Source organism: Syngnathoides biaculeatus, chromosome 7 (assembly GCF_019802595.1).
Source record: "Syngnathoides biaculeatus isolate LvHL_M chromosome 7, ASM1980259v1, whole genome shotgun sequence".
NCBI lineage: Eukaryota > Metazoa > Chordata > Actinopteri > Syngnathiformes > Syngnathidae > Syngnathoides > Syngnathoides biaculeatus.
In genome coordinates this window covers 24016558-24042374 of record NC_084646.1, presented here as the reverse complement: position 1 = coordinate 24042374, position 25817 = coordinate 24016558, and the positions used below count along the sequence as shown (strand labels likewise).

At 40.8% G+C, this 25817-nt stretch overlaps 1 protein-coding gene across 1 annotated transcript in view; it reads left to right on the top strand.

Annotated features, from left to right (window-relative positions):
• Window positions 1–25817, top strand: part of cachd1 (cache domain containing 1) — a 107734-nt gene that overhangs the window by 73444 nt on the left and 8473 nt on the right. Inside the window, exons 5-26 of the mRNA XM_061824489.1 lie at window positions 486–612; window positions 3110–3254; window positions 4965–5181; window positions 5281–5430; window positions 8911–9177; window positions 9985–10134; window positions 12650–12773; window positions 12860–12977; window positions 14394–14562; window positions 14677–14819; window positions 15348–15529; window positions 15780–15890; window positions 16559–16681; window positions 17405–17504; window positions 17743–17859; window positions 18056–18216; window positions 18346–18432; window positions 18543–18659; window positions 23125–23276; window positions 23608–23769; window positions 24999–25076; window positions 25597–25698. Of these exons, the coding sequence (XP_061680473.1) occupies window positions 486–612; window positions 3110–3254; window positions 4965–5181; window positions 5281–5430; window positions 8911–9177; window positions 9985–10134; window positions 12650–12773; window positions 12860–12977; window positions 14394–14562; window positions 14677–14819; window positions 15348–15529; window positions 15780–15890; window positions 16559–16681; window positions 17405–17504; window positions 17743–17859; window positions 18056–18216; window positions 18346–18432; window positions 18543–18659; window positions 23125–23276; window positions 23608–23769; window positions 24999–25076; window positions 25597–25698 (3102 nt within the window). The remainder of the gene's footprint in view (window positions 1–485; window positions 613–3109; window positions 3255–4964; window positions 5182–5280; window positions 5431–8910; window positions 9178–9984; window positions 10135–12649; window positions 12774–12859; window positions 12978–14393; window positions 14563–14676; window positions 14820–15347; window positions 15530–15779; window positions 15891–16558; window positions 16682–17404; window positions 17505–17742; window positions 17860–18055; window positions 18217–18345; window positions 18433–18542; window positions 18660–23124; window positions 23277–23607; window positions 23770–24998; window positions 25077–25596; window positions 25699–25817) is intronic.

The window sequence follows — 25817 nt, the reverse complement described above, 5'->3', positions numbered from 1 at the left end:
CGGACACCACATTGGTGATCTTTATTTAAATGTCATGTTTTGTGTATGCATTATTAGTGTCCACTTTTTTAGGCCAGTAAAATATTGACTTAAATACCGATCAACTCAAAATACATTAAAGTGAATACTGTAACAATTAATATTAATTACAAATCTATCTTGTACTTAAAAAAAAGATCAAGTCTGTGACCAATTGTCAGCAACAACTATTGTCACCAACTTGCACAGAGGTTTTGTCTTTACTCCTCAATTTATATATATTCACATTTAAAAAAAAAAAAATGTTTTATCCTTTTTCGTCTCATCAGTAGCACAAAGTGTATGTAAAGATGTATGTTCCTAGATCTTACTATCAATTGTGCATTAAATTTTGCAGTTTATTTATTCAATAATGCATTTTTGAGAATAAGTCAGTTCAGAATAACTGCCTTGAATCATCAGCCCTGTAAATTCAGTTTTTGTCACCTTTGTTTTTCTTTCTGCAGTGTTGGCAGACAACCTGAAATCCAACCCAGGGATCAAGTGGCAGTATTTCAGCTCCGAGGAGGGCATCTTCACTGTGTTCCCGGCCCACAAATTCCATTGTAAAGGAAGTTATGAACATCGCAGCAGGTAAAACACAATTTTGCTTAACTTTTCCCTCCATGAATATTTTGTATGTAGTATCATTTTGACACTCGTTCAGCCATATTAGCCTACCTAATGCTCACACTCTGCACTCCTTACGTCTCTCTCAATCAAATTGAATTTCTTCCTCACCCTCTGCAACCTGATATCCCCTCTCCTCATCATCCTCACCGACAGGCATCCTCATTCCTACGACTCTGACGACTATCGATCACCTTGTCATGCTCAATCCTCCACTCCCTCACCCTCTATTATTATGACTCAAATTCCTGATTCTGTGCCACCATGCACTGCCTCTCTTCCTCACACTCTCTCCTCTTACCCATCCGGTTTCACCCTCTCCTACTCTTCTCCTTGCAATATGCTTCATCCCTGCTCCTCTTCATCACCCATTCACCTCTATGCCAGCTGCTGTGAGGGCCCGAGGCGGCATTTTGGCAGCATGCTTCTTGACCACACATAGCATTTGCAGGAATGTGGCTTGGTAATACTGAGCCCTAGTGGAATTTCACACATTTGACTACCACTGAAAGACATCTCTTTCAATTGCGTCCTTTACCTTTGTTTTTGCATACTTGGTAAAAACATCGCTCTGCCAATTTTTAATCTTAATTAATTAATTTTTAATGTATTTTGTTTTTGTTTGAGGTAGTAAACTGGCACATATTCCTTGTCTTGCTCTGAGTGTGAGTGAGCTTTTGTCAGTACATTACTCCACCTCACCTTGTGTTATTGTCCAAAAAGACCACACACACTGATGCTCCCCCACCCTCAAGCCTTTGGGATTCCTTGTACCTCATCCAGAAAAACACTGAATAAAAACCCATAATAAATAGGACAAAAATGTAACTGTGAAGTTAACAAAGACTATTAATAATAAAGGGATTACCCAGCAGGTATTTTATATCAATACAATTGCCTCAAAATTACATTATTCTGCCAACATATGGCTATTGGAATTATTTAGAGATTTGTGTTCTAATTTGTAATATGTTGTTATTAAGAAAAAGCCATAGAGGTACCATAAAAATTCCCTTTTTTCTGCTAAATCAATACCCATTTTACCGTACAGGAATAGTCCACTGAACATTGGAAAGCCTTAATCCGATAGGTCATGTCGTATGTACTGTACCTTGAAAATTTGAGGGTAATCCAATATCATTCATTGGTGTTTTGAGAAGATTTTTGTCAGCAATTACGAATTTTCATGGCCGCCGCCATTTTGGCGAGTCAAATGACCTACTTGCGTAGAAGTGACATATTCTGTGCATAAACAAAGAAATCGTGACCGATTTGTAGATTAATCACATGCAGTACCACTACCATCGGACACGTGAAAATGCACTCCTTTATTGTGAAATTTTGCCACAATTTGGATAGAAATAATCCGAGGAAGGCTCAGTGGCATATTCCGCCCAGTAAGAAAAATAAACATTTCAGGACCCATTGGCTAGCGAAGTGTGGTCGCCCTGAGCCATACGACATAAGTACAGGTGTATCACTGCATTAAAACCAACACTTTTAGAGTACAATAAGTCTCTAAATTCTTTGAAATAACATTGTTATGATGTTGCTAATCAATGATGACAAAAGTATGTCTTACCATTAATGCGACTTCTTGTGCTTTCATACGTCATGCAGGCGTTAAGACTTCCATCTGTTTATCGTGAATGTAATTCAATTTGTTTTGCATCATAATGGTACGATGGTGAACAGTTCTTGCTGACAAAGGCATGTCTTTTATTCGTTTGATTATCTTGTCTTCATGCGAAGTTCGCAAAATGTTGATTGGCAGTGTCGAGTACGAATGCTTTGGCATACTCCCCATCTGTGAATTTAAACACACAGCAGAACCCTCCCTCTCCACAAAGGCTATCCATTCTTTTCGAAAACTTTGGTCCTCTTCATTTTTTTTTCTTTGAGCGACCCTTGTCAAAAGTTTCCATAATTAGTTGTTCCGACACGATCTGTGTTCGACCATTCTGCGCCTGTGATTAGTTAGCTCGTCAGACTCCACGTCAGTCCCATCCGAAGATTGATCCAAATATTCACCATTATTTACAGCCACAGGTTAAAATCTGTATGGACGTATTTCTCCGTCTTCCCAATCAACCGATACTGCTATTTCTTCATCAGATGAGGATAAATCCAAGAAATCAGCGCTGTCCCTGATTTTGTATTACTTTGTTTACACACGGGATACGTCATTTCCTGTTTTTTAAGTCATGTGACTCACCAAAATGGCGGCGCCCATGAAAATTCGTAATCAATATAAATAAAAAAATCTTCTCAAAACACTTTTTAAATGATATCGGATTAACCTAAAATTTTCAAGGTACAGTACAGATGACATGACCTATCGGATTTAGGCTTTTCATTGTTCAGTGGAGTATTCCTTTAATAGAAATTATTTTCCTGAATTTCTGAATCAATGAGTATTGAATCAATACATTTACATTGCATTTGTGTGTATTTTCCGCAGACCCGTGTATGTTTCTGCAGTACGACCGCAATCTAAACAAGTTGTTGTGATGGTGGATCACGGCGCATCTGTTACTGAAACTCAACTTCAAATTGCCAGAGACTCAGCGTTGGTTATCCTGAACGCAATAGATGAACATGACAAGGTACGAAAAGCAACCCTTTATTCAAATATACTATACTACTGTATGAATATTGCATCTTTTCATATAACAAAACATTGATTAGATGTGTAAAGCTCCCTTGGGTTTTTTGGAAGGCACCATACGTATGAATCATTATTCTTATCATTGATTATTATTATTATGCATCATAATGATGTTGTTCCATTACCACTCTCCTTCCTTTAAGTGCAGTTAAAAATGAAATCAGATACAGTACAGTGGAACCTTGATTCAATGGACTAATTGAGGGAGGGTACATCCATTAAATAACATTTTCAAATTGAAGCAATATTAAAGTTTATAATGTATTTGCCTAATAAAGCCATTACAGTATAAATTTTGTATTTCATAGGCTAAAAACAGCACAATTCAACATTTTTATAAATAAATATTAAAATGCTTTAGAAGGTTGCAAAGTTTTTGAGTTTACTTTTAATTGAAGCAATTTTAAACAATTTTATACTGTAAGTGTAAAAACACCGTTACAGTATAAAATTATTTGGTATTTTTTTCCTTGGGCTAAAAACAGTTTAAGTCAACATTTTTCTAAATATATATTAAAATTAAATTTTAAATTGAAGAATTTTTGTGTTTGTCAAACCTTAACTTACTAGTGCAAAAAAGCAGTGATTTGGAGTTCCAACTGGACACGGTTTTCTATCTATCAAGTCCATTAAGTTGGGATCTGTTAAATCAAGGAAAAATATTCTTAAATTTCTGTTTTGAAAAATACCCAAAATACTCTTTGGTCCCATCTAATGGCTTTTAATTTATTTGTCATTATTTCACAACTGCACACAGTGGAACAAGAATACCCAATCAGAGAGTGCAGAAACAGGAGGTATTACTTAAGTCTGTCAATCAGATGCACACGCTTACAAGGCACACAGAGATTCATGGGGACATACAAAGCCTCTTGCAGAGTAGACTACTACAGTATCTTGGCCAGGTTATTTAAGTACAGTTAGCAACAAAAGTTCTAAAAACGGAATTGGACACGGCTCTTCTTCAAACAATGGTCGAGATATATAATGTTTGTATATAATATACACGGACCGCCAAATGGTTGAAAACTATTGCACACATCATGTCACCGTTTTCACGGAGTCATCGGGTGAATCACTCCCCTTTCATAAATTTGCAATTGACTATACATTCCAAAAAATACATCTGGTAACATTTCGTGTAATGTTGCGTGCTCACTGCTGAAGCCAGGTCATATTCTGAGGTGGTCACAGGCGAGCAGGTCACACCATTGCATACATCACGTCACCATTTTCACCGAGTCGTCAAGTGAATCGATCACCTCTCATATATTTACAATTGACTGTACATTCCCCAAAAAATACAACATCAAACTGGTAACATTTCGTGTAATGTTGTGTGCTCACTGCCGGACTCGAGTCGCATTACGAGGTGGTCACAGGCAAGCGGGATGGAGCAGTCCCTTTCTCCAGCACAATTCCAGTGAGCTGTCAATGCTCGTTGACAATTGAGCACTCTTAGGCAAGCTGGTGAGTGCGATGAACCGGTCTTTTGCTGGTTCATCTTTGTTGTCCAAGTTGGTGAGCTGGGGGCATTTTTTGGGCCAGAGACTCAATGCTGACTGAAATGAGAGTACGTTCAAGTATTGCTAGCAGTTTTAAAAGTGCAAAATACTCCTTTAATGATACCGTTATCATTCCTGTCTAGATTGCCGTTCTGTCAGTGGCAGAAATGGTCCGCTCCTGCTCTCTGGACCAGTGCTATAAGAGTCTTCTTTCTCCAGCCACCAGTGAGACAAAGAGGAAGATGAGCACCTTCATCTCAAACATCAAATCCTCTGATGGGACAACACAACATGCAGCAGGGTTCCAAAGGGCTTTTCAGCTTCTTAGAAACACCAGCACCCTCAGCAAGCAGAGCACCAGTAAGATAATTAATGCATATGATGATGTAAACACCAAGGGATTTTTCACGTAACAAACTGGCTTCTTTATATGACTTTTGTGTTCTTGTCCTCCACAAGGCACAGACATTGTTATCATCTACCTGTCCTCTGGGATTACATCTCGAGAGTCATCAGAGCAGGAAAAGAAAGCAACCCTCAGTGTGGTCAAAGAAGAGAACAGACACTTCAACAACTCCGTCATGATCCTCACGTATGCACTCATGAATGGTAAATTCCTAAGCTTTGGAAAAAAAATATGGGTTTAATAAGTATTATTGTTTTCAATACAAAAGGGAAATCGCAATCGGCTTGTAGTGTATTCCCTTAATTGCTTCACTCTCTAGCTGAACTTTAAGCTTTCAGGCATTATTATGCTAGTTTAATGCATGAACTATACCTTTTCCTGTTTCAAGCCAAAATTCGGTTTATGAGAAAGCTTAGCTGATGGACATCCAACCATCTCTTGAATGAATGGGACAAGCAGCCAAACACATACAAAACAAAAGGGGTGACGCTACTACTGCATCAACGGCCAGGTGGGGCTGGAATCAGAGCTCCTGATGTCACCTAGTAGGCCTCTCCTCCATCTTAGGGATAAACAAAAAAGAAAAACTGAGAATAGGTGAGTTTACGGGTGCCCCACTGTGAATAGGCAGGGATCAACTGATAAATTCTTTCATGTTGTTGCCACAGTGCTGTTGCAGGTTTGCTAAAACACAATGTGGCAGGTATTTACTAGGATAAATTAAGACTAATGTATTCTTCTAGTAGAGTCACTGATGGTGTAGTGGTACACACGCCTGACGATGGTCCAGGCTGCCTGGGCTCGATTCCCCCTCAGTGATGGTGTCGATATCTGCCCTGCAAGTGGCTGGCGACCAGTTCAGGGTATAGTCCGCCTTTCGCCCGAAGGTAGCTGGAATGGGCTCCGGCTCTCTTGTGACCTTTGTTAGGATAAGCGGGTTGGATAATGGATGGATGCATGTATTCTTCAAGTAGAATAATTGAAACATAACAACATGGTTGTTTGATAAACTGTCCTGAGTTGCACCTGTACATCTTTCTTCTTCATGATGTAGACGTAGCAGTATTAACAGGCTATTTTATATGTGCTTCTTGCGTGTACTGTAAAGAGAAGACTGGAGGAAAGAGAAGTGCTCAAAACCTCAAAGGCCTCTATTTTGTTTGTGCATGATTCTTTCCCCTATTTTATTGTCCTTGTCTGTCCACGTGCCCCTTGTAAGTGCCTCCCCTCTCTGCAACACACACATACACTGCATGCATTAGCAAACAAATAATTTTTGCACCCGGGGAATGTAAATCAGGTACATCTAAGAGGGGCGCGAATGGGACTTCAAAGGATGAATAGCTCATTGTGCATGTGTGTGACTGACAGAGGACCTGGCCAATTTAAAGAGCTCCATGATGAAAAGGAAGGAAATATCTATCATCTCCCGAGTTGCATGTCCTGCTCATTAGTTCTGAGGGTCTCAATTCAATATGTTCGGTGAGCTGGCTAAAAACATCAGGTGCTAAAGTAGAGAAGGTAATCTGCTATTTTCTAATGTTGAGCCCAATTTTTGCCTTCTGTGTTCATTGAAGGGAAGCTGTGCTGTCAGCAAGTGTCCGCTTTGTGTTCATTTGACATTGCCACCCGTGATGACTTTGCCTCATGTTAGCATGTCACAGATGAGCCTTGACATTAATTAGGGATTCTTTGGTAATCCAGACAGTGATGGGATTGTAGCAGACATTCTGTGCCCTGTCCAACTGTTTCAAGATTCAGGTTTTGCCTTTAAATGACTATTCAAGGCGTGAAATAATGCTCAACTCTACTGGACATTAACACATACATGTCAGTTTTGTACTCTTTAACGCTACTTATTTTCAGTGACAGCCAACTCATACAGTACGGTGTCGTAAAAAAGTATTGGCTCCCTTCTCAATTTCTCATGTTTTTCAATAGTTTTGCCACTTTAATGTCAAAGATTATCAGACAAATGTAAATGTCAGACAAATATAACCCGAATGAACTTAAAGGGCTGTTTTTAAACGATTTCATTTCTTATTAAAAATAGATATGAAATATGAAAGCTACATTGGCCCTGTATTAAAACGTAATGGTCCTCTAATAGTTGGGGCATCCTCAGCAGCAACAACTGAAATCAAACTTTTTCTATCACAGGGAATGGATTCACATTTCTGTGGAGATATTTTGGCCAATTCTTCCTTGCTGAATTGTTTGAGTTCAGCAAAAAAAATTGAGGGTTTTCAAACATGAACGGCCTTAATGAGGTCATATTAGTTAATTTCGATCAAATTCAAGTCTTCAAGCGTACTCTCGGTGAGGGCACTCCAAAATGTAATTTGTTTTCTTAGGCCAGTCAGAAGTTGACTTGTTGGTGTGTTTTGGATTGTTATCCTGTGTGCCTCATCTTGAGGTCACAAACTGATGTCTGAACAATCTCCCTCAAGATTTGCCATTAAACAGCAGAATTCTTGGTTCAATCAATCACGGCGACCTATCCAGGACCTGAAATAGTTTGTCATGTTCTCAGTTTTTGTTCCTAGTTAAGTAATACTTTTGCTTTGATTATTTTTGACGTTATAGTTTTTAGAATTAAAGATTTTTCAGATTCCTCTATTCCTGCCTTGGCTGCCTGCATTTGGGTCCTCCACGCCTTGCCGTGCCTTCCTCGCCCTTCACTAGCCCTGACCGTGACATAGTTAAACAACCATCACATGTTTGACTGTTCTTTTCTTGAAATGCTGTGCTACATTTACGTCAGATGGAACAAGACAATCACCTTTCAAAAAATTCAACTTTAATCTCATCGGTAAATATAATTGATTGATATGATCTTATAAAAGTCTTGGGAATCATTCAGATGTTGTTTTTCAAAAGTAAGACAAGCCTTCTTAATTTTCTTTTGTTCAGCAGTGATTTTCACTTTGGACCTCTGCCATTGTTACCATTTTTACCCAGTCTCTTCCTTATTGTGGTGTCATGAACACTAACCTTAATGAGGCAAGGAAGGCTTGAATGTTTTACAAGTTGTCTTAAGTTCCTTTGTGGCCTCGTTGATGAGTCATTGCTGTTTTCTTGGGGTAACATTTGTAGGCTGCCCATTCCTAAAAAACACTATTCCATGTTTTTTCCATGTCAGAATAATGGCACTTCCTATGGTTTGCTGGAATACTAAAGCTTTAGAAATGGCATTTTTTTTTAACCCTTTCCAGACTCATATTTATTTCTCAACTGTTATGGAACTTCTTTGGTTCGTGTCATTTTGTTATAGCTTTTTTTTTTTTTTTTTTTTTTTTTGAGATATTTTGTTTGACTTAATTTTTTTGGGACAGAAACTTTTTAAGTGATTTAAGGTACTCAAGATTTGTTCTAATCAGTGAAAATTAACCAAAAATTGTGGGTAGCCACAAGTAATTCATGATTTGACAAGAGGTGGCTAGTAATTACTTTTTCACACAGGTCCAATTAAAATCACCCATTAAAAGCTGTAATTCAAGTTACCATGTAAGGTTATATTTGTCCATCTGCATTTGTTTGATGATCTGAAACATTTAAGTGGGGGAAAAAAGGGCCAGTACTTTTTTACGGCACTGGTATTTCCAGATCTGCATTTATATACATTAATTTAGGTATAACATCATAGCATGCTGCCACTGCCATGTCTTGCCCTCTCATTCCAGAGGGAATAACAGGTCTGAAGGAGCTGGCCTTCCTACGAGACCTCGCAGAGCAGAATTCAGTGAAGTATGGCGTTGACCGCTTTCCTGTGGCTTCCTCATCTGGATCAGCCGCAGCTCCCATGATGCCTGTTGTGAAGGGCAGCATGATGGTCCTCAACCAGCTTAGCAACCTGGAGACCTCAGTGGGCCGCTTCTACATCAACTTGCCCAACCGTATGATCGACCTCGTCCGGTTCAGTCTGCCTTATGTTGACCCAATGGGAGACGGTGCGTACTCAAGACCTGAATGAACTCTGAAGCCTGACAATATGACAGAATATATTACCCTTATTGCTAACACTTTAAATTGTACTTTGATAGCCAAAAAAGTTCACAACATTTACGCTACAAACATCTCAAAAACCTTGGTATTATTTTGTTAAAACTCAAGTTAAATAAAGACTACTAAAAAAGGAATTTTTTTTTATTTGCATGAAGATTACAACAACATTTTGTGGTTTGTTTCAGTTAAATAATTCCATCTATCTATCTATCCCATTGTCTTCATTTTAAAACATTGAATTTACATCAGCACATGGTTATTAATATTACTGTTTATCCTTACGTTGGAGTAGTTCAATTCATGCAACAACAAAAATTATGCTTTGTATTGACAACTATAGCATAAAAGTGCATTTAAAGTCACTATAATGATGCATTTGAATGTGGTTGTTGTATTTTAGGCTTATGATTCACATAAAGAAACGTGTTGACGACCTGCAACAGTCCTTAAAAAAAAACAAAACAGTAGAATTCTATAGTTTTTAGTTTATAATTTAGTGAGTTCAATATTGCACCTAGCACAAGTGTGGTGGGAAATGCTTCACAATAATGCAAAATGCATGTACTTTGACTTGACTTTTTTGTACATTCCATTTTACAAGTAACCCTGGTTAAGTCTGGTGAGAACAGGCTTCCCAATTTTACTGTGTGTTTTTTGTTTAGAATGACAGTGGTTGCAGATAAACTTAACCACAAGATAAGATTTGTGGCAGATTTGAAATGCTGCATGTAATGTGCGTTCGCTTTCTCTAGGTTTTATTATGACTGTGAGTCGGCCCTGTTATTTCGGGAACCTGCTCCTTGGTGTGGTCGGAGTGGATGTAAACCTTGCCTACATTTTGGAGGATGTCACGTATTATCAAGACTCTCTGGCTTCATACACATTCCTCATCGACAACAAAGGTCCTTCCTAACAAAGTCTTCTAACACTTACATTTAAATAAATTATTCTTAATGCCATAATATTTAGAGCTCCTGCAGAATGTTTTGGTGGGAATGAACTGTCAAAGGCAAAACCTGTTGCATTGGTACTGCAAATTGCATTAGTCCTCAGAACGTTTAATTGTTATTCATAATTGTATCACTTTTTGGCTGCAGAATTTAAACATCGCTCCCCCAGTTGTTGTTTTTTCCCCAGTCTTCCCTCCTCTTTAAAATACAATTCCATCAAATTACATGTGAATACCAAATTAGCTTATTAGTGCAACAGCTCAGTAAATATAGCTTTATCCGTGAGTTATTAGCTTGCATTAAAATATCACTGTACATTTTTGGAAAATACTCCACACTACACATATATTCTTAGAAGGAAGATATTTAAGGCCCCAGTGACAGGCCTATAAACATTCTAAAAGAGATATTGTAATTAAAAATACAAATAACATTATTCACTTCAATGTCTATACGAAAAAAAAATATGAGTGGAGAGCGTGTCATTCATGCGCAAAGTTGCGGATGTCTCACTCGACATCCAAATGGTAGCCATATTGCCTGCAACGTCATCAGCAGACGTCACACTGGGAAATTTGCCATTGAAAACATGGAGTGGCACCTGCTATGGGAGGATTTCGGATTTTTCCGACACCCCTTCTGACAAGGAAGCTCTTTTCAAAGAAGAGAACATCTCCTAATCAAGTGAAGTGATCGTTTCGAGCCATATTTAGATGATATGCAGATCACTTCTGACAACAGACTCCATGACAGTATGTAGCGTACTCAGCCGCGAGCGACGACAATGCCGAGGCTCAGGCGCAATGAGCCACCGCGGCCTGGCTGCGACGAGCCGATCACGGCTTCGGCCGGGGTGGCTCATCAGCTCTGAGCCGTGCCTCTTTACAGTGCTGTCGTCACTCCCGGCTGAGTACGCGGCCATCGGCGGCGTTCATCGCCCGGGCGTGACGCCGTCGGTGATGAACAATGCCGCTGACAATAGCACACTCAGCCGCGAGTGATGAGAACGCCGTAAAGCAGCCCGGCTTGCTGTCTCGATGAGCATCACGGCTTTGGCTGGGGTGGCTCATCGTAGCGTCGACGCCGTGATCAGCAGACGTAGCACCGACGTGCACATCAACACATTTAGAACGGCTAACTTACGTACACGAATCTTTTGTTACATTCTCAGAGGATTATGTCCGTCCCGTCCGTCCCCAAAAATTATTTTTTTAGTAGCTCTATACACACCTACCTGTCATTTGGAACCCAGGGAGCTCACGTCCTTTGCACCTGTGCAATCCATTTTTCACAACAAACCGGGTTTTTGTGAAAAGTATGAATAGTAAATCCATCCTCCCGAGTGTTCGAACAATATCCAGCAATACAACGAGCTGGCAATTTGGCTAACACGAAGGAACAAAGAGCTACCTTCCAGCAGGTAAAACTAGTATATACTGTTAACGTCACTTTCCTGCTTCTTCTCCAAAGCAAATCCCTCGAGAGGATTTTCACGGCGGGAGTTACAAAAAGCTATATACGACAAAATCATGTTTTGTGGTGAGGAAAAAAACAGATGGGTCCATTCCGGCTGCCTTTTTTTTTTTTAATTAATAACGTACAAAAAATTATGCATTTAATGTCAGTCGGGCTTTAAGTAATGACAATACTGGGAAAAGTTGAATATAGCTATAGGAGAGTTTTTAAAAGAGCTATTTATGTGGATTTTTTTTTTTTTTTGCCAGATCTCTGTCCTCATTTTTTCTGATAAGGCCCGGATACTAAAGAAAAAAAAAAAGTCTGATTGACTATAAATATTTGTAGTGTGTTACACCTAACGAAAATCACATGCTGTAAAACCTCTTTTAACATTTAGCTGCATTGTCCTTCGTGGCCTTCTTTGTTCCAGAATTATTACAGTCTAGATTATACTAAATTGTTTGTAACCTCTGTTTGTAAACTCTCTTTGCTTATGGCATATTTTAATTGGATTTGAGTTTAGATTTGTATCCCTGTTATTAAGCACGATTTAAAAAAAAAAAAAAAAAAAAAAAAAGAAAGAAAAAGAAAAGTCAGTTTGCGGCATGCTTTTAAAACAGCTTCCACACTTCCATGTACTGACTGTCACACCATCCAATGCTTTGTGTGAATGGCAAGGGGATTCAGTGTTTTCTTAAATTTATAGCAGCACCATTGCCCAAAAGATTTACTGTCTGACGTTCACTCCTTGAAGAGCAATGGTGAAATATCTTCCAATCAGTGTTTCATTCTCCCATTACAGCTGCTAGCTTCGAGAGATCGTATTTACATGGTGGTTGCACTTTGATATGCTGTGTGATGTAATAAAAACAAATTATTTCTGAATTACCTTGGAGAGCATGTCATCATTCACATGCAATTAGTCAGGAAATAAAAATGTCTAGTTTGTAGTCTTTTCTGTGTGTGTGTTGCGTAAGCATATTTTAATGGGGAGCTTTACTTTTTCCAGGTTATACCCTGATGCACCCATCATTGACGCGGCCTTACCTGATGACTGAGCCTCCTCTTCACACAGACATTATCCACTATGAGAATATTCCTGGATTCCATGTTGTACGAAGGAACATCCTCAAGTGAGAATCGCTGTGGAACTTGAAATGGAAAAAAAAATGACCCTCCACCAGTTCTGTTATTTACAAATGCTGTTTATTTCTGGTAGCCTCCCACTGGGCAGCCAGGTCATCGCTGTTCCAGTCAATTCATCTTTGTCCTGGCACACTAACCGACTCCGAGACAACAGCAAATTTGCGTACAATGTCAGCTACGCTTGGAAGTTGGTAGGTAACGTGAGAGTTGTTTTGTTTTTTTTTTTTACCAACTTCTGAGTGCAGTCAAACATTTTGTGCATTACTATGCAAGTCAGGCCTTCTGAAACAATTGCGTATATTACATTTTCAATATCCATCCATCTTCTACCACTATTCCGGGTTGGGTTGCAGGGGCAGTAACTTTAGTAGGGATGCCTAGTCTTCCTTTTCCCCAGCCACTTCATCCAGCTCTTCCGGAAGGGTACTGAGGCGTTCCCAGACCAGCTGAGAGAAATAGCGTGTTCCGGGTCGACCCCGGGATGTCTTTCTGGTGGCGACGTGCCCAGAACACCTCACTCAGGAGACGTCCAGAGGCATCTGAACCAAATGCCCTAGCCGCCTCATCGATCTCCTCTCAATGCGGAGGAGCAGCGGGTGGACACTGAGCCCCTCCCAGATGACTGAGCTTCTCACACTATTTCTAAGGGAGAGCTTGGACACCCTGTGGAGGAAACTCATTTCGGCCGCTTGTATCGGGGATCTTGTGACTATAAGTGAGGGCAGGAACGTAAATCGACTGGTAAATTGAGAGCTTCGCCTTTCATCTTAGCTCTCTCTTTACTAAAACGGATACAAAGTCTGCATTACTGCACACGCAGCACCAATCTGTCTAGATACTTGAACTCCTCCACTTGGGGCAGCATCTCATCACCGACCTGGAGAGGGGATGCCACCCTTTTCCGACTGAGAACCGTGGTCTAAGATATGGAGGTGCTTATTCTCATCCCTGTGAACCGCTCCAGTGAGCGTTGGATATCATGGCTTGATGAAGCCAACGGAACCACATCTTCTGGAAAAAGCAAGAGATGCAAAACTGAGGCCACCAACCGGATCGCCTCTATGTCTTGGCTGCACCTAGAGATTCTGTCCATAAAAGTTATGATCAGAATCGGTGACAAAGGGAAGCCTTTGTGGAGTCCAACTTTCACAGGAAACGAGTCCGACTTACTCCCGGCAATGTGGACCAAACTCTGACATCGGTCGTACAGGGACCCAACAGCCTGTATCAGGAGGTTCGGTTCCCCATACTCTCAAAAGACACCCCCCCACAGAACTCCCCGAGGGACACGGTCAAAAGCCTTCTCCAAGGCCACAAAATGCATGTAGAGTGGTTGTGCAAACTCCCACGCACTCTCGAGGACCCTGTCGAGGGTGAAGAGCTACATTTTCAATATCTTTTTTAAATAATAAAAAATATGAATTTTCAGTCTGGCATGCATACTACAACATTATTCATCAGCTTTGCAAATTAATGAGGTGATAATTTATTTTTACAATGACTGAAAAACCCTAACCCTAATCATGTAAGGAGGGTCTTAAGCATCTGTTCAATATGCAATCAATCCTAAACACCTATCTGTTAAATATGAATCTCTTGCCTTGTAGGTTCAGGACACGTCGTTCATCTTGTGCATAGTGTACGTGCAGCCAGAGATTCCAGTGAAACACCTCAAAAACCTCAACACCGCTCCCAGCTCCAAGCTCCTGTACCATCGTTTAGACCTATTGGGTCAGCCCAGCTCTTGCCTCCATTTTAAACAGCTTGCAAGTGTTGGTAAGAGGAAGCTTAATTCCTCAAAGCTCCAAATGTTGTTGTTTTTTGTATGCCAGCTCTGAAACCCGTTCATCTCACATTCAGTCCCTCTGTCCCTTTCTTTGCCTTTCTCAGAATCCCCCACAGTGATGCTGGCAGCTGGTAGCTTCTCATCTCCCTATGAGCACCTCAGTCAGCCAGAAACAAAGCGCATGGTGGAGCACTACACGGCCTACCTGAGTGATAACACTAGGCTCATCGCCAACCCGGGCCTCAAGGTACACGTCTAAAGGAAACACACATGGAAAAGATGCCTTCATTAATGTTGTTTGTAATACAAATATGACTGAATCACTAACAACTAATGAAGATGTGTCTCAAAAGAGCGGGGGTTTTAGTTGAGTGTTCCACCGTTCAAATCTGTACTATACAATGAAGTTCTGCATCCTCAAGGAGTAGACAAAACCCCCATGTGGTTTTGGCAGGCTGTTTGCATTCTTAGTGTGGGGGTGGGTGGGGTAAGGGTTTTGAACTCAACCGCACTACCTGCTCTGTTGCCCAGGCACGTCTTGAAGGACCCCTCAAGTGACCATATCACCCCTTTTAGACTCTCTGAAACAATAAAGTGATGCAATTTTTTTTTTGTTGCCCTCAAGGAAAGGTTATATGATGGACAGCTGACCTGTTTTTGACAAACCTGAAATTTCATGCTCTCATTTTATGTTCCTACTGTTTCCTCAAATGTAAGTCCCTCGTGCTCACCTTCTTGCCTCGACTCTCACAATCCCTCCTGTGCCCTACCACAGTCCTCTGTCAGGAACGAGGTTATGGCAACCAGTCACGTCACGGATGAGTGGATGACACTAATGGAAATGAGTAGCCTCAACTGCTACATTGTGAGGCGTTACATAGCAACGCCCAGTGGGGTGCTTCGGATTTACCCAGGATCATTGATGGACAAAGCCTTTGACCCGACCCGCAGACAATGGTGAGGCTTATTTTGGATGGAGTGAAGGGGCGTGTGTGTGCGTGTGTGTGTGTGTGTGTGTGTGTGTCATTGTTGAGTCAAGATGTTTTTAATTATTATATACTTGGGCACTGCTACAGACAGATTTAAATTAATAAAGCTGTTCTACAGCTCCTATAAAAAAATGCTCCCGTGCTAAATCCTAGTATTTCTTCTATATTCTGTGCCATAAATGTGAACTCTCTCTCTTACATGCTGTTTTGTGGACCAGGTACCAGCATGCTGTTGCTAACCCGGGCCTCATCACCTTCACTGGGCCTTACTTGGATGTGGGTGGCGCCGGCTATGTTGTTACCATCAGCCACACTATCCATACCTCAAGGTAAGAAGGTGGATGGTTTATTTTATTAACTACAAACAACAGTTGCCCTTGAAAGGATTTCAGATGTCTTCCCTGATTGATTAAGCTCCATTTAAAAATTGGGTACCAACTTCCCTATAAGGTACAGCAGCTACAATTTCATGTTTTTGTCTGCTTGCTAAATTGAATGTTTAAGAAAATCCAAAGGTGTCTTGTAGGTAGGATACCATAAATGAAACCATAAATGAACAAAACAGGACATGGTGTTTTTCCACAAATGCCTTGTTTGAATGCAACCGGTACCCACACCCTTTGCCAAGATGCTGTAGCAATAACCGCACAAACCTTTCAACACAGGCTTTTGTAGCTGCAGCTTTTGAAAGGCATGAAATTGCAGCTTAGGTTAGCCTGTTTACTTTTCCATTTCAGTGCGCCTAAATGTGTGATAGGCATAGCGCCACTTAAAACTGTGTAGAAAACTATTTACTAGGACATACATTGACAGTATCAGATGGTTTGATAAATCTGGATTAGTGAATCGTGTTTTGACTATCAAGATGTAGTTAGTGTAAACCTAGTTTCCAGAATGGTAATGTGATGGACTTTGAGGCTAAATAATTGTATTCTAATGGAATGAAGATGTTTTTACTTGTTTATGTCTTTGGTTGTCTTTCATATTCTCTCACTAGCTCTCAGATGTCCCCTGGCTATGCAGTTGCAGTGATGGGTATAGATTTTACCCTACGCTACTTCTATAAAGTTCTATTGGATCTTCTTCCCATTTGCAACCAGGACAAGGGAAACAAGATCAGGTAGGTAGACTATGACCTAGGTGGAAGATTTAGATGCTTCCTTTCTTCCTCCTTGTGTGCATTGTTGATTCTCTTCCCGTTTTTTTGCTTTACCATCACTTCTTATCAAATTTCTCAGTTTCTTCTGTTTTTTGAATAAATGAATTCATAAGACCAAGAAAATAAAAAGTGGGAAGAGAGGATAAGATGATTATCTTTCCATTTATGTTGAAGATGAGCCTTTCTGCATCATCGGCCCCACATACTTTCTTTGGGGTTTCTCTCTCTTTTTTTTTTTTTTACTTTATCTGATTCTTTTGCTCCCTCCTCCTCATCCTACCACTCCCTGTCTTTCTACTACCCCCAGCCACAACTCCTTTCACCTCCTTTCAGTTTTCGTTCAGAGGCCATATAAAACGGGATTAAGTGAGAAAGGCTTTGGTATTGAGAAGCCGGATTTGGCAGAATAAGTGCACTTAGGTGCTGGGTCCAAAGAAGAGGGGGGGATAAAACAACATACCATGTTTTTTTTTAGCTGAATATGATAACGGAAAAAAAAATATATGTATGCATGTGTGTGTGTGTGTGTGTGTGTGTGTGTGTGTGTGTGTGTGTGTGCACATGTATACATGCGTGCGTGAGCATGTTTGTGTGTGTGCGCGTGTGTGTGTGCGTGTGTGTGTGTGTATATATATATATATATGTATATGTATATGTGTGTGTGTGTGTGTGTGTGTCTTGTAGGTGCTTTATAATGGAGGACAGAGGTTATCTGGTGGCCCATCCCACTCTCATCGACCCAAAAGGCCATGCCCCTGCTGAGCAACAGCACATCACACACAAGGTAAAGGAACCCAAAGGAAGACAAAGCTTATATGTACACTTATAATACTGTACAAATGGATACTGAAATCATAAACACCATCACAAAATGGCAAGAAATATGTCATTTTGACTAAAGTATTGCATTGTATTGCCGAACCAAAATATGCTGCACATACCCAATTTGTATGCCCCACTAACTTTGTACACATTTTTATGGATTAAAAAGAAAAATAGAAACATGCTGTTGTTTTTATCAGGAGCCTTTGGTTGCCAATGACATACTGAACCATCCCAACTTTGTGAAGAAAAACCTATGCAACAGCTTCAGTGATCGCACTGTGCAGCGCTTCTACAAGTTCAACACTAGCATCATGGTAAGAAAGGAATGCATTTCTGACATGATGTAATGCTGCCATCGCGTGGTCATAATGTCTGGTGGAAGAACCGATGACTATTGACTATGACTATTAGATATCCTTTATCTGACCTTTATTTGACAGGGCCTAGTCATTAAATTGATCCAAATTAATGCCTGTCATATTTACATTAACTTCTCCTGTCTTCACTCAGGGGGATTTGACCAACCTTGTCCACGGCAGCCATTGCTCTAAGTATCGTTTGACCCGAATACCTGGCACCAACGCCTTTGCCGGTATTGTCAATGAGACTTGTGATTCTTTAGCTTTCTGCGCCTGCAGCACAGTGGATCGCCTTTGTCTCAACTGCCACAGGTACAGTATCACATGACCCTTACCTCAGTCCAATTTAGAAGGGCATATTTATGAAAAATTCCGTAAGAAAAAATATTAAAAAGTCCGTGTTTCCTTCCCTCAAGCTCTATCTTTTTTTTTACATTTTAGAATGGAGCAGAATGAGTGTGAGTGCCCATGTGAGTGCCCTCTGGAGGTGAATGAGTGTACTGGTAACCTTACCAATGCTGAAAACCGGTGAGAAGTGCTGATGCACACTACATCTCCTAGTGCTTTTCTTGTAAATCTTTTTGAGTGTTGTATATAAAATTAGACACCAAATATATTTCCTGTATTGCATTTGACAGAAATCCTAGCTGTGAGGTTCATCAGGAACCAATCAGTTTGAATGTGATCGATCCCAGTCTTCAGGACACACTCCCTCAATGTATCAACACCCGCTGCAGCCAGAGATACAGTAGCAGGTGAACATGCACTCTTCATTAGAATACATGCACATAATCATCTAGTTATTGGATTCTAGTTGATTTTAGTAGATGCATGACAATTCAGGGGTCACCAACCTTTTTGAGGCTGAGGCGTACTTCGTGACTGCCGATTGTATGAAGGGCTACATGACCTGTTTGCAGCAAATTTCCAAAATAAAAAACTCTTTATACTTTACAAATACTTTCTGTTTTTTTTTTTTTAAACAGTAATGTAAATAACTCAAGTTCAAAATTTAAAGCACAAATCATCATAATAATAGTAACAATATGTGACCTGTGCTATTTTTAGAACATAGCTTGGGGGCACCCTAATTGGTCTTCGTGGGCAACCATGCACCCACGGGCACTGCATTGGTGACCCCTGCATTATAGTATAATACCAACCAATCATAAGGTCTGCTTCTGGTCACTGACCTAGTGGCAGCGAAAATGAGGAGGCTCCGGTAAACCTGATCGTACAATAAATAAATCCCGCTAAATTGGGACTGAATGTTGTGAATACTTGACGTGGGACGCCCCTGGTGACGAATTCAGTGGACTAAGAATCATCATTTGTGAACTCTTAGTACTTAAATAGGAGCCATATTCATTCGCCTTTGAAGCAGCGCAGCCTATCTTAGCTTAGCCTAGCTTGCTAACAACAAGACGCATCAGTAATCAAATATTTGCCGAGGAGGAAAACATCATTCGCTAGTACCGACGCGACCTGCGATATCTACGTATCATACACAACGAGGTCCTTGAGTACAAGTAGTGAGGAGGTTGGACAAGTACAAAGGCCGTCTTAAACTTGCCCCTCGGCCCAGACTACCTTTGCTTCGCTGGCTAACAATGAGACGCACTTGTGATCAAACCGTTGTTGTTGAAGAAGCATCGAACGTGAGTAACTGCATAATCTTGTTCAACTACACGACGTGTACAAAGAGGATCGTTAGGACAACTCAACCTGCAACTCCTGGAGTGAGTGAGAGCCATTGGTTTGAATCTCTTTCATCCCCATATCCTTTAAATCGTCATATCCTTTACATTTTTCATACTCGAACCTTCTTACCCACATACCCTTTTAAATGTAACTTCATTCTAAAATAGACTAGGTAGAATGTGAATTGTGTTACTTATGTGCTGACTTTGTTTATTTGACTGCTTCTATTTGGAGTTTTAACTTGAATTCTAGATTAGTTTGTATGTGAATTGTTTACCTTATGTGTTGACTTAGTTTATGTGATTGCTTTTTTGACTATCTGCAGCCCAATATTGTGTGGTCCCAAGTCCGGATAAATGCAGAGGGTTGTGTCAGGAAGGACATCCGGCATAAAACTGTGGCAAACATATATGAGCGTTTATCAAACGAATTCCATCATGAATAGGTCATGGCACGGGCTTAATCCGACCGCCCTGGCACTGTTAATCTGCAAGGCGTAGGTAGAAATTCAGATAATGTAGGTCGAAGGCAAAAAAGAGAAGGAAAGCGGCTTAGTCGGCAGAAGAATAAGAAGAAGAGGAATGCACAGACCCTACAGCTGTGTGTAGGGGCTTTGAATGTTGTGATTATTACAGGAAGAGCTCTGGAGTTAGTTGACATGATGATTAGGAGAAAGGTTGATTTATTGTGCATCCATGAGACCAAGTAGAAAGGGAGTAAGGTTAGAAGTTTAGGAGCAGGGTTTAAAGTATTTTACCAGTAGTTGAGTAGATGGGAAGAGAAATGGAGTCGGGGTTATTCTTAAGGAAGAGCTAGCTAAGAATGTATTGGAGGTGAAAAGAGTATCAGATGAAGGGATGAGGATGAAATTTGACATTATATTATTGATATGAATATTAGGGTATTATGTATAATGTGATTAGCGGCCATGCCCCACAGGTTGGATGTGACCTTGAGTTGAAAGAGAAATTCTGGAAGAAACTAGACGAAGTAGTCCTGAGCATCCCAGTCAGAGAGAGAATTGTGATTAGTGCAGATTTCAATGGACATGTTGGCGAAGGAAACAGGGGTGATGAAGAAGTGATGGGTAAGTACGGCATTCGGCAAAGGAACTTTGAAGGTCAGATGGTGGTGGACTTCGCAAAAAGGATGGAATTGGCACTGGTGAACACTTTTTTCCAGAAGAGAGAGGAACATAGAGTAACCTACTAGAGCGGAGGTAGAAGCACGAAGGTGGATCATATTTTGTGCAGATGATGTAATTTGAAGGAAGTTACTGACTGTAAGGTAGTGGTGGGGGAGAGTGCAGCTCGATAGTTTAGGATGGTGGTATGTAGGATGACTCTGGTAGCGGGTAGAAAGATTAAGAAGGCAAAGGTAGACCAGGGAATCAGGTGGTAGAAGATGAGAAAGGAGGAATGTTGTGAGGGCTTTCGGAAAGAGGTGAGCGAGAGACTAGACGGAGAGGAAGGATGACCAGGATGTGGCAATGATTAGTAAGGGGGGAGTTAGAAAGGCACTGAAAAGGATGATAAATGGAAAGACAGTTGGTCCTGATGACAGACGAGTGGAGGTATGGAAGCAATTTGGTGAGGTAGCTGTGGAGTTTTTGACCAACTCATTTGATAGAATACTAGCGTGAGAGAAGATGCCAGAAGAATGGAGGAAAAGTTCCATTTTTTAAGAAAAAAGGCGATGTTCAGAATTGTGGAAACTATAGAGGAATAAAGATGATGAGCCACACAATGAAGTTATGGGAAAGAGTAGTGGAGGCTAGTATCTGCGAGCAACAGTATGATTTCATACCTAGAAAGAGTACCACAGACGCATCATTTGCCTTGTGAATGCTGTGCTTGTGCATAAAGGAAAGAAAATGGATGGATGGATGGAAGGATGGATGGATGGATGGATGGATAAGTAACATGTGACAATTGTCAGGACTTTCTTCATCAAACGCCATTAATATATGTTGCTTTTGTCAACAAGTTTGCTCTTTTGCCACCTGTGTGGCTTATGTTGCAGGGATCTAGGCTCCAAAACGATGGACACAAATTCCGACTTCTTAGAAATGAATTTGAGGAGAAGTACATAGTAGTGACGTATATAGGGGTCAGTCGCTCTTTCTGCCCAATTAAAGAGCTCCAAAACGGCTTAAATCTGTACAGGTTTGAAACAGTGACTTCTGGTTTTCGTGTTAGAATTCCGTATTGTGGTTCAAGTGTCTTCTGTCCAATTCCTGTGTTCTCGATTTACAGAGGAATCCAAACTAACCCCGAAAATCACATTTTAAACACCCTAAAATTGAAATCCTTCTTTAGTTTTATTATGTTTTGTGATAAGTGCTGAAAATGTGCAAAGATTGAGAACAATATACTACTTGTTGAGATATAGATTAAAGCTCTTTTTCACCTTTTGATATTGCTCTGATTTTGCATAATGGGCAATAAACTATCCTCGTAATGTTGAGGTTTAGGCTTATGATTTATGTATATAAACACATCTTTAATCCATGCAGTGGCCAATTGGCGGAATTGCCACTTCCTCATTCATAATAGACCCAACCCAGTTCTACCAGTATAATGTGCAGTTCGCCATCAAAGTATGTCCACAAGTCAAAATAACACATATCTGAAGTGTAATGTTTGCTGAGTTATTTTGGCAACAGTGTCTCTGGCGTCTCCCCACAAATTGTTGCATAGCGAGGCATGGGCAAACCCTACAGCATCCGCCACACAGTGGCCCCGCCCCTGCCTGCATGCCAGCGATCAATGCTCAGCCACTCGCATCGGAGGCGAGTAGGAGGGGGGACAAAAAAAGTCCGTCCGCGGCCGGCGAAGGCTGCAACTCGGCGGCCATATACCCACATCACTGCGTGTACCACAGATGATTACTGCCTCCCCTCCTTGCGACCCGTCATGGCTGAGAAAGTCGCTCCATCGACTAAAAGCCTGCTGCGTTTCAATGGAAACAAAGGGGCAGAATGACTCTGGGGCCTGAAAAAGCGTGCGCTGTGTATTGCCCCTCTCTCGCACTACTTACAAACAAGGGACAGCGAATCCGCGATAAAAGACAGTAGGACAGCTGGAGGTGGTTAGACTTTGAGAGTGAACAGCAAAACGCCTAAACCATTTGGAACCTCAAAGAATGTCTCAATTCTTGACCATTTTGAAAGCTGATTTCACATACTTTTCAATTAAAAAAAAATCAATTCATTCATTGTGTGGTTTGTGGACTATGTTTTCTGTGTCGTGTCGGTTTTACACAACATATTTTTGGGCCTCTTTCAGGGCAATTTAAAGTACAAGTCACTGGCTTCACGCTGCTGCTTGCTTAAGTTGCCATTTTGTCGATGTCTTGGTTGAGTGCACTTTCCATTCATCCGACATGAATTATACACAAAGTGCTTCTCACTGGTCACAGAGAGAATCAATTCAGAGCATTTTCGTAATCTATTGAATTGTGGGGGGAAATATTGCAATATGTTGAGGAATTGATCATTTTATGTGCATGTCATTTCAGCGACTGCTTTGGTGTTTTGGACTGTGAGTGGTGCATGGTGGACAGCGATGGAAAGACCCATCTAGACAAGCCATACTGTGCCCTACAGAAGGAGTGCTTTGGGGGTATTGTCGGTGCAAAGAGTCCTTATGTCGACACCATGGGCCTCCTTGGTGAGTCAGTTAATGCCCACCTAGTTAGGGATTTCTGTAGCTCTCTACACAGTATCAATAAATAACACCATCCTTTTTCATGGAGCTGCACAAATGTGTTTGTAGACCACAGAAATGCAATAAATGATTTTTTCTTCCCATCAGAAATGTCTTTGGTACCTGCCAGCATTTAGATGTTTTTTAGTGAGAAAAAAAAATGAGAATACAAAGTGTACCTGTAGCTCGACAGCCATTGTTCTGTATGATTCTGGCTTATTGTCACATCGGGTGTTTAAGGTGTCTTTCTAACTAAATTCTGATCACCGCCTCTTTTTCTCTATCTCTTCTTCAGATGAAGAGGTGACATCTCTGAACATGATCAAGAGTGCCCCTGTGGGTCCAGTTGCTGGGGGTATTATGGGATGCATCATGGTGCTGGTACTGGCTGTTTATGCGTACAGACATCAGATCCACAGGCGCTCTCACCAGCACATGTCGCCACTGGCGGCACAAGGTATGATATGAGCATCACCTGCGTCTTGGACAAATATACAGTGAAGGCTACCATTCACGGGGAATTGAGGAGGGACCAAGCCCTGCCCCGATTAGAGCCATTAGACGACAGTAAAACACTACTTTTGCCTAAATGAAGCTCCTCAACTCACAACAATTTAATGCTTGGCACCACAATACCACAACATTGTGGCAAAGTGACAGTAAAACACTACTTTTACCTAAATGAAGCTCCTCAACTCACAACAATTTACTTGCTTGGCACCACAATACTACAAGAGGGTGGCAAAGCAATACTTTTCTGTCTGAATGAATCTCACTTCAATACAGTTCCTTGGCACTAAGATGCTACAAGATCATGACAATTCAATACTTTTGTCTAAATCAGACTCAACTCACTTTAACACACTTCCACAAAAACAGCAAATGTGTGAATGTGTTTTTTTTAGTTTTGTGAATAAAAAAAAAAAGAAATCTGTGAGAATGAGAATTTGCAATTGCCAAGCCCCAAATATATGGGGGTTAACTATACTGAACTATAACTGCCTACAATTTTGTCGTGGAAGTAAGTTCAACCTGAGTTCAACCTTTATGCACAATTCTCAGCCTCTAAAATATCCACTGCCTGGCGAGACAAAATCAGATGATCAGATCGTTTTTGTTTGCATTAACACGTGCATTTGCTGAAGCATTGTTTTCAAATGTTTGATAGATTTCCATCCATCCATCTTCTTAGCCGCTTATTCTCACGAGGGTCACGGGGAGTGCTGCAGCCTATCCAAGCTGTCAACGGGCAGGAGGCGGGGTATACCCTGAACTGGTTGCCAGCCAATCACAGGACACATTAAGACAAACACCGCACTCACAATCATACGTACGGGAACTTTAGAGTGTCCCATTAATGTAGCATGTTTTTGGAATGTGGGAGGAAACTGAAGTGCCCGGAGGAAACCCACGCAGGCACGGGGAAAAATGCAAACTCCACACAGGCGGGTCCTGAATTGAAACCGGGACCTCAGAACTGTGAGGCCAATGCTTTACCAGCTGAGCCACCATCCCGCCCCAACTAGATTTCATTTTAAAAATATTTAATTGTTGTCTGTGATGTGAGAAAAATTTTAAAAATATGATTCCTAGGTTTTATACAGTGTGATGCTTCACATATTTTCAGGTTAACATAGAATCATTTTTCATTCTGACCGAACTTTTTTTAAACCCTTGTTGCACCAGAAATGTCAGTGAGAATGTCCAACCTGGATAATGACAGAGATGAGAGGGATGATGACAGCCATGAGGACCGAGGCATAAGTAAGTTGTGCTTGCCCTATCGCTCGTTGGTTATGTTGGTTATTAAAAAGTGTGTGAAGAGAGCTTATTGAAGGATAGACGTCAAGCATTTTTGAAAAATAATTTAAAACAGTTCCCAAGTGTCTTAATAAAAGGTCTTTGACATTTTTGTTTTCGGTTAAAATACACATCAGATAAAAGATTACAGCACATTTAATATCCACAAGTCTCACTGTGGTTGAAAGTCTCTGTCACATGTAAATGGAATGCATCATGGTGCTGGTACTGGCTGTTTACGCGTACAAACAACAGATCCACAGGCGCCCCCCTTGACGACAGTTGACAGCGCTATGACATTGCGATGAAAGGAAAGCCACTCAATATTGTGATTTTGCAGATCCCCCTGCTGACTATTTTTCAAAGAAGTCAAAGGCAATAAATCTAGCGAGATTTTTTTTTTGTAACATCACTTGAAAATTCTGGAAATTCAGTTTTTCACAATGTGTCCCCTATAAATCATCTATGGTCTCCTTCCTTTCAGTAAGTAATACTCGATTTATTGCTGCGGTGATCGAGAGGCACACCCACACTCCAGAACGTCGACGGAGGTACTGGGGCAGATCTGGCACAGAGAGTGACCATGGTAAGACACCTTATATTATCTCCTACTAGCACGAAGGTACAGGGACACATCTCTTAATCCATTTATCCATCTTCTACCACTTATCTGAGGTCAGGTCGCGGGGGCAGTAGCTTTAGCAG